Source organism: Nestor notabilis, unplaced genomic scaffold, assembly GCF_000696875.1.
Source record: "Nestor notabilis isolate BGI_N333 unplaced genomic scaffold, ASM69687v1 scaffold9854, whole genome shotgun sequence".
NCBI lineage: Eukaryota > Metazoa > Chordata > Aves > Psittaciformes > Psittacidae > Nestor > Nestor notabilis.
Genome location: NW_009926853.1, coordinates 51,097 through 60,669, shown reverse-complemented (window position 1 = coordinate 60,669; position 9,573 = coordinate 51,097). Strand labels below are relative to the sequence as shown.

The 9,573-nt window shown below is 41.6% G+C and overlaps 1 protein-coding gene across 1 annotated transcript in view; it reads right to left on the bottom strand.

Annotated features, from left to right (window-relative positions):
• NME8 (NME/NM23 family member 8) overlaps positions 1-1,895 on the bottom strand; it is a gene marked incomplete at its 3' end in the record, with an annotated part of 11,221 nt that extends 9,326 nt beyond the window's left edge. Inside the window, 4 exon segments of the mRNA XM_010013776.1 lie at positions 224-295; positions 683-789; positions 1,710-1,767; positions 1,863-1,895. Of these exon segments, the coding sequence (XP_010012078.1) occupies positions 224-295; positions 683-789; positions 1,710-1,767; positions 1,863-1,895 (270 nt within the window).
• Positions 1,896-9,573: the final 7,678 nt, after the last annotated feature.

The following is a 9,573-nucleotide window of genomic DNA, read 5'->3' as shown; positions in this document are numbered from 1 at the left end:
GTTGTCGGTCCGTGCACCAGCCACAGCACAAATATACCTAAGAACCACCGATCAGGCATGAGAAACAGCCTCAAGTAAACAACACCTGATGGTGTACATACTGGGTTATGTGCTGTCAAATGTAAAGATATGCTTTCTACAGCTTCACATTTCTCTCTAATCTATTGAAAAAATAAGGCAAAATTAGGCAGCACATTAAAAGAAACTGATGTGAGATACTTACGACACAAAAAAGAAACACAGGTTCACATTTATTCCTAAAGGACTGCAGAGCCAGAATGTTGTCAGCCTCTGCCTGAAGTCAGATGAAAAAGATTATTTACTTACATGTGTATACATATGTGTATATATATAAATGTATAAATATGTAAGTATATATATATAAACCTATATAGGTTTATAAAGTCTGACTTTTGAATGTTTTTGCAGTCTTATGGAAGAAAACAAATTGTGGGATATCAGCTCCCTTTCTATTATAGCTCCTTCCATATTTATTACCATTTCCAATCTCTCTGTAAACAAAGTCTTGTGAGGAGATCTGCAGAAGAAGAGGCAACCAGGCCAAAATTATGATGACTAGTTATAAGGACAGTAAAATGAAAGCTCTGTATATGCAGACAGGTAAAAAGTTCTATTTAAAATAAAAGATCAAGAAAGTTCCCCACAGATTTTCCATCCTTACCACTGCAAAATGCAACACATCGTCTTCACTAAACTCGTTCTTCAGTTTCCTGAACAAATTCAGCACAGCTTTGCAAGGACCGCACCAGGCTTGATAAACATCTATTACTAAAACGGAATAGTTTGGAATTACAAAACAGACGTCTTGTGGAACTTACAGAAGGAAACGTATTTGTGAGCGTGTTGGAACACACACACACATGCAGGGAAAGTGTTCACATGCAGCTTTTAGTCCTCTTAGTGTATGCATCACAAATACATCAATGTATTCAGTGGATACATCACGGTTTCCTCTTTTAGTTCAGTTGTGTTTGGCACCAACAACCTACTTCTCAATACCGTTTGAGATGCTTAATCCAGACAGCTCCCTTTCTCTCATACTCCTTTTCCTTTTAATTGTTCTTTTTCTTTTCCCACTGTTGGTTCTCAGTCTTATTTATACATTTATTGTACAGGATTTTGACCTCCCTGAGCCCATGCAGACCATCTTTTTTGCCATTACTGCTCTTGTGTAGATGTGATCCCATTACGGATTTGTTCTCTCTACCTAAATCCAGTTCCTAGGAGACCCAGGCACATTGTTACTGGACTGAGTGAACTGAAAACTGGGGATCATACACACCATAGAATATGCACTCTCAAGAATGCTGACAGATTTACTGCTAAGTATAACTGTATGGTATGAATTTAGTCTGTACAAGCTTTTAGGGAAAGGCTTCCATGGAAGTGCCCGACTCCCTACCACACAGAACACCGTATTGGAAAGGTATTTTCTAATTATCAGTGTATAACAGCAGATAAAATAATGGGTAATGGGACTTGTGACAAATATTTATTCATCATAGAAGACTGTGTATTAGTAAACACAATTTATAGGTTTACAAATATATTAATATCACCTTTCTTTGAAAGATAATGCGGTACTAGTCTAGATTTAGGACCTCTGTCTATTAAAGACGGTATGATATATAAGTATGAAAAACTGTACCTGTCTTCAGGAGAGGTTAAACAGAAAATAGTGACAGTACCTACTACACCTTTTATCAGCAACATTTCATCCCACTGGCTTTCATTGGTTATTGTCATCTGAAATAAAATGAACTGACATTTTAACATCCTTAAAAGGGAGAGAAATAAAACCTATTAATCTCTAGAATTGTTCAAGTAAAAGGAATCTATACCTGGAGCTGGATTTCTTTCTTCTTGCCTGCCATTTCCCTGTGGTTATAGGAAACATATCAAAATACAAAGCACATTTAAACAGGCTTTTAAGAGAACTTCTTTTTATTGTTTTCAACACAACACTGCCTTCCGGTTCTCTTAAAAAGGAACTCAGCTCTACAACAATGGCAGTTTGTACCCCACCTCAGAATTCTATGAGGCAATATACAACTGATTCTCTAAGCCCAGGAAGCAGGACAAAATTGAGTTTATTAACCTATTGGGGTCTTCAGAAACTGTTTTGGCCTTCAGTTTCTCAAGTTTATAATTACTCTGTTCAGAAAGGGCCCAGGGCCCTTGGATGGGATGACAACCGCGTGATGATGGACCATCTGCTCCCTACCCTTGAGTTCTGGGAAAATGGGTGAAACATGAACTGGATGGAAAGCACTTGAGGACCCCACACTTCAGCTCGCACACGGATACGCATCTGCATGTACCCACAAGGACATGCAGAGACTCGCTTCCTTCCGCAGGCACCCAAACGTGCACCTCCGTTATAAAGGGACAGGCTCACCCTGAGCGCGCTGGGTGCGCACACGCACACATGCACACTCTTGTGCGTGAGTCCCCTTTGTGCACACACACAGAAACATGGATAATGATCTTCAAGGTCCCTTCCAACCCCAACCAGAGCTACGCAGCCACGCTCCAGCTCAGGCTCCCCGTAACCAGGTGCTCATGCAACCTCCATCACAAGCACAGCATCACACAACAGCTCTGGTGCTGCTCACCCCCGAGATGGGGACCAGCAGACGGGCACCCCCAGCCCCACACACATGTACCTTGTCCTGCCCTGGTGCTTGCCCCTGCCCCGGACCAGTGGTTAGGCTGCGTGTACCCCACAGCCACACACCCCTAACGGCTCTAACCACCTCCCCGGGGCCGTTACCCTGCCCCGGCCCCTCTTGATGCTCCATCTCTAATGGTCATTATTCCTCCATCTCCCTTCTGCTCCAGTGCGGGGCTGACATGGCGTGGGGAGCTGAGGAGAGCACTGGGGGAGCAGGGGTCAGGGGAAGCAGAGCCATTTCCTGCACTGCTGCTCCTCTGTTTCTCTCCCCCCTAGGCAGAATCCAACCTTAGCTTTTGAAGTGTGAGAAAATGGACTTTGGATCCTAATTAGCAAACCGGCCTCAGCGTGTTACTGTGTGAGAGGATGGGGATGAACATTTGTAGTGGAAGTCGTGGTGACCAAAAGAAGGTCTTGAAAGCCAAATAACAGAGAGCACTCAGGCTCCCCTGTGGGCAGCGCAGGCCTGTGAGCACACCGCTTCAGGACAGGGCATTGTTTTTCAGATGCTCATAATTCTATGGTTCTATAAGAAGGACTCATCAGGGACTTGTAGTGATAGAGCAAGGGGTGATGGGTTCAAACTGAAACAGGGCAGATGGAGATTAGACATTAGGCAGAAGTTCTTCCCTGTGAGGGTGCTGAGGCGCTGGCACAGGGTGCCCAGAGAAGCTGTGGCTGCCCCATCCTTGGCAGTGTTCAAGGCCAGGTTGGACACAGGGGCTTGGAGCAACCTGCTCTAGTGGAAGGTGTCCCTGCCCATGGCAGGGGTTGGAGCTGGATGAGCTCTAAGGTCCCTTCCAACACAAACGAGTCTGGGATTCGATGATTCTGTGCCAGTTTGAGTCTCAGCAGCCCCAAAATTCACAGCAGATAAAGGCAAAGTTCATTTATACAGATAGAAAGCATGACTGGTCCAGAGAATGGTGTGGCTGTTTTCATATATCAATAAGCTCTCAAAGGCATCCCAGCTGGTGAGAATTTCTTTTTGGTAATGGAAGGATGATTGCAAATCAAATGCAGGTGTCTCTAAACTGTTCACATTTCACATATGCGTGTTGTTCTGCTTGATGAATCACCTGTGCTTCCAATTTACTTCTGAAGCCCTGCCCAGGCATAATAAATGCTGTTATGTGCATCTGCCACACTTAAGAATATCTATTTTTGGTGACTTTCCTGTCACTTTTCTTAAGCTTTCTGGGGCTGCTCGCCAAAACATGCAGTGCCCCTACTGAAAACTTAGGTTTATCTCCTTAATAAGAAGAATAAAGTGTGGTAGCAGCACTGAAAGGAGCTAGAATAGGTGTTCTTCTCACTGTTAAACCACCCCAAGCTGATGGATGTTCGTTCTACAGCAGTGTGAATGGGGCAGTGTTTCCACGGAGCTGCAGAAGTTTTCAGTGCTGAGATTCTGCTATGTCCTACCTGCTTGCATTAGCCCAATTAGGAGGCAAGACAGGCTTTGCATGCAGATCAGAAATAACACATTTGTATAGCCAACACGAAATCACTTCCTACTTTCTCTTATGTCTGGAAAACTCTGCCTTTGGAACTAGTATAAACTGCATTGAGCTGCTTGGAAGTGGGGGAGTGCTCTTGAATAAACTTTTCCTGCATGAAGTAGGAAAACAACTTTTGAAACTTTAATAGGCTTATGAAATTAAGAGATATTTAACCCACCTGCCATGTGGAAGTTAAAGCCCCAAAGCACAGGTTATGTTTTCTGGGTTTCCTTTGCAAATCACTAACTTCTTTATCCAGACCATTTTCTTCATGAACACCTACTTGAAGGAAAAAAAGCCTTCAAGAGAAATATAGGATGAGGTAATGCCCATGTCCCAGATATTAAAAGGCTGTTGCAGCCTGTGCTTTGGCTGTTCTGCTAGAATGGATTGTATGTATGCTTTGGGTATCACAAAATATTTAATGTAAAGGGATTTGGCATTTTAAAATATTGGACTTCAAAGCAGAAGTTGATTTTCACTCACCCATCCTTATCAATGTATTTGCAAGATTTAGAAGCAAGTAGTAAATGAAGACTGGGGTTGTGTCATCTGAGTTGCTAATCAGCACCTGCAGCTCTTCCTCTCGGGTCTCATGCTGTGTGTCCCTCGGGTTTTTTCTGATCATCAACATTTCAGTGAGGAATTAGTTCTATATGTTACTGTCTGGTAGTTGGGCATATACCTGATTGGGGCTGCTGCAAGAAGGAAGGAAATTAAATAGTAAGGGCCTTGAGTGAGGGAAGATATTTTCTTCAGCTCTTCATTTTTAACCTCTTCCTTTCTATGTACTTGATCCCACTGCATGAGCTTGAATTTATTTGGGGAATGATTGCTTCTTCTCTTAGTCCCTGGGATGGTGTTTGAAACATTACATCTGCAGAGACACGAAAGCCAGACCTTGGTGGGAAGTTGTACCTGATTTCCATGTCACTTCTTTCCCCTCCAAAGGACTTTCTTCTGTGCGAGTGGTTTAGCTGCCAATTTAGGCAGTTTCAGTGCAGCTTGATGATTTTATATGATGTCTTCAATAATAAATGCTATCAAAAAACTCTGCAAGTCTGCAATTTCAGTGAAATAAGCATAATGAGAAGTTGTTTCTTTAGGTTAGAATCTATAGCTCTGTAAAATTATTAATGAATTTAATGATAACATACTTAGCTAATCCAGAGCAGAACTTTCGGTGGTCATTGTAAGAGACATCAGAGAGAAGGGGTTAGGAGTTCACTGCCCTTTTATCCTGAATCAAAATGATTCTGGAAGTATACTGAAAATGTGCAGTGGATAAAACAAAATGGATTCATGATGAATGACAACATAACTTTCCTGAGTAACTTTAAAACTATTGCACTCCATTTTGTGCATACCACTTGAGTTCAGGTCTGCTCTTTGTCATGAGCTGTTAATGCCCAGAGTGATCAGCTTCAAAAGAGTAACATTCCTTCACACAGTAACGAAAACCAGTTGTAGACATTGCTGAAACTTTTAACCCTGAGTCAAAACTAGAGATGGGTTTTCCCTGCAAGTAAGTCAGTCTTTTTGTGTGCCCTAGTACATGCTCTGATGCTGGTGCCTGTGTAGCTGTGGTGACTACCTGCTAGTAAACTCACTGGAGACCTTAATCACCTTAATTTATAATCTCTTGTGGTCTCTTCTGTAACTGCATAGTCCACATGGATGCTGGTGTTGCAGCTTATTCAAATCCGTGTCTTTTCCTTGCTAGACTTCCTGGAAGTGTCCTGGTGTGCCTCTATGCCTGGATTCACTCTGGGATTGCTCAGGATGAGAGAACATCCGACCTTCCCATCTCTTCCACAGAACTGCTCTTAGCCTGGCGGTGTATCAGTCTGTCTAACCTGAAAGCTCTGTATGTGTGTACTGGCTTTCTCCGTGTCAGCCATAAGCTGACCATGGATCTGGCAGCAGTGGAAGAGCTTTCTGATTTCTTGTGTTTCTTGTTGTGGGAAGCAGAAAGAAAGTGAAATAGTTCAGAAAGTTCCAGTGCTGCTTATTGCTACAAATGCAGATCTCCATCGCACAGGCTGCTGCTGCAATAACTCTGTGTGGTAGAACTACATTCATAAAGAAAAAAAACCAGCACAAAAGAAATCAACAATCATCTGAGATACTTTTTGTAGGGACTTACTGTGGCACACCAGCATGTGTGCTCTCAGGGTGAGAGACCAGATAACTCCAAAACCAGGCTTCTAGGTGGCAGTCTACAACTGCTACAGGTTACAGTTGAGACGGTTTGAGGGGTAATTAATAAGAGGTTTGCCCACTAATGGTCACTAACATAATGGAATTGACATCTTGCTATTAGAAAATGACCTAGCTCTGTCAGTACATCCCCCTAATTTGCCCTGAAGACAACATGAAGGATAACCTGGAAGGATGCTACCAATACATAAACTTTTGCACACTTTGTACCACAAAAGAGAAGTTCATGAATGCTAATGTGGAATATATAGAAATATATATGGATCTTCATCTGCAGAGACAATCTGAACAGGCACATGTGAAAAGCTGTAGCATATTCATAGCAGTAAATCCCAGCAGGGCAGAAAAAATAGGGGATCAGGCAATTGCATCATCTTGATACATTAAAGTGAGCACAAAAATATGCTCGAGGAAAGGTTTAGGGTTTAGATAGTACCAGGCTTGAAAATATGATGGAAAATTGCATGAATGCTTGAACTGTGATGTAGTCCAAGCAGAATATGCTGTTACATTCCAGTCATGGGACACACTAGTATCTGCAAAGCTGTATTGGATGGAAAATTTTGTAGTATATGAAGTACTGTCGCTTGCTGAGATAGGAATGGAAATTAAACAGCACAGTAAAATAACCACTAAAATTGTTACCAGAGGCTAATTGGGGTATGTTTTTATGGCCATAATGAATAAAACACTCAAGCAGCTAGAGCACAATTTGGTTACTGGAAGAGGTTGTTTTGGGTTTGTATTTAAATTCCCTACTAATTGGCACTATGTGGTCATTTAAATGAAAAAGCATGATAGTGGGTAGTTTATAAACAGGAAGCACACACAAGGCAGAGACAGTTGAAGAGATCACATTGAGAAGGCTAAATCTAAACAAGATATTGTTAACTTGCTTGAGTCTAAAGGATGTGCCAAAGGAGTTGAGGTTTCTTCAGACTACCCTTTCAGGATTACGTAGGAAGAAAAATGATGCTGAGTTATTCTCTCCATTGACTCTTTCACACTCTGATCCAATTCATGCAAGTAGAAAAGACTACGTATTTCTGAACAGTTTGAGAGATATACATAGATACATGTTATAGATAACAATGTCTGCAGTAATCACAACATTTAGCCAACTTTCAGAAACATATTCCAATCCTTACAAGACTGCTAGTTAGAAATGCTGAATGTTGGTGCACATTCAGAGACATTTTAAGCAGTAGATACTGTTTCAGATGTCACTTTGACATCCAAGGCTTTATGCTGGTTCAACACATTTAATGAATGCCAAGTCCTGACTTGCGTGCAGCGTGCATCTGCATATAGAAGCACTGCACAGGCCAGCAGCAGCTGAGCTTTCACTTGGCATAGGCCACACTTTTTGCTTCAGAGACGTTGAAGGATAAATGCCATGTGCCTTCCTGCTGTATGAGAGAAGCATGAAGTAAACCGCAAGTGATCATTTCTGTCATAAACTCCGGTGGATGGGAAGAGGAAATCTGTGGTTTGATGATGTTTGATCATATCTCAAATAGGCTGGTCAATGGGAGAGAGAGGAGGAGTCACTTGTTAGCAGAAACAGGAAGTTTTTGTGTGGCTTATGATGTGTTTTTGTCTATAAGATGAAGGGTCCTGCTGGAAAAGGATGATATAGAGCAAGGATGATATAGATGATTCATCCTATTTGTGAGCTGCAGCCTCAGTTTCCCCCAGGGTTTCCAATGCAGCATGTAGCAGATCATCAGAAATCACTTGTGGTGTCGTGGTTTCCTTCCTGTGCTGCAGCTGGACACAGTGTGTGTGAACACTTCACGTGCATAGGAGGTGCTCCTGGTTGTAAAGATCACTATTGCACACAGCCCAAGTGCCAAACACCCTGCCAGTCCCACGGGCTCACCACAGAGCTTGGAGGAGTAACACATTTGTTTCCCCTCTACTAGTCTTGAACACAAAGACAGATAGGAAACATATATATATGTGTTCATATACATGTTGCAAACTCAGGATGTGAAAATGTACACAGTAATTTCTTGTTCGTGGATAGACAGCTAACAGCTATGCTGCCCCATATGCTGATCCTAGTACAGATGGTGACATGTCCTAACATTTTTTGCCTGGAAAATGGTTGCAGGTGGAAGATGGTCCAGTAGTAAGATAAAGTAACTCCATTTACTTTACCATTAGGGAACCAGGGATTTATGCTTGAGAAAGAAGCTTATTTAAACTGCTTCCTGGTTTCTTTCTTAATGTAGTTTCTATTCACCACTCCTGTGGTTTTTTACCCTTTTTTTTTTTGACAAAGTCAGCTGTTGATCCCAATGAGTTGTCCTCACTGATCAAATTCAATGGACTTCAAGACCCAGGCTGATGAATTTGAATCTGAAGCCCAGCTGAAAGTTTATAACCTTTTCTCTTTCAATGCATGTTTTAGTTCTAGAGGTCCACGTGTTACCAATAACACAGTGTATAAACATATAAATGCAATGATATGGTCACCAAACCTACCTGGGAGAGCTCTGCCAATAACTTCTTTCAAGTTATTTCCTCTCCTCTTCTGTACGTACAAAATCTCTGTCATGCTGCAGGCAGCTGTTTGATCCTTAAATCAGAGGTTTGAGCTTTCATTTAAATTATGAAACAGGCTATAAAAATGGTAATCTTGTTAAGAACAAGTAAATGATCTTTCAGGTATTCCCAAAAAGACGTATTAGTTGCAGTGTTTTCCTCTGTAAAAGAGTTCGGTGTTATATTGTCCATGTGTGTCTACATTCAGTATTTTACAGCTACATGTTAAACAGAACAGGTCTATTTGTTTTATACAAGTAGCTGTAAATCTAGTTTTATCTTCAACTTTGAGTGCATACACAATAAAATTGGTTTTAAAATCTGATTGCACACATTTGTCACCTAAATTTGTTCCATGTTCTCAATTATCTCCAGTTAATATATCTCATAACTACTTTATAAGGTTTCATTAACTCAAGCGTAAGACTTCAAAACCTTCCCATATGGGTCTGCTGCTTAATTCCACTTTCCCCACTTTGCCTGAAGTTTCAGCATCTGAAACACACGAGGAAGCAGAGTGGTGCTTTAGTTACAAATGGCAGAACACACATTTGTCTCTTGTATTAAAGTTCTTATGGCTTTCTCTTTTTCATGCAAGCCAAGTGG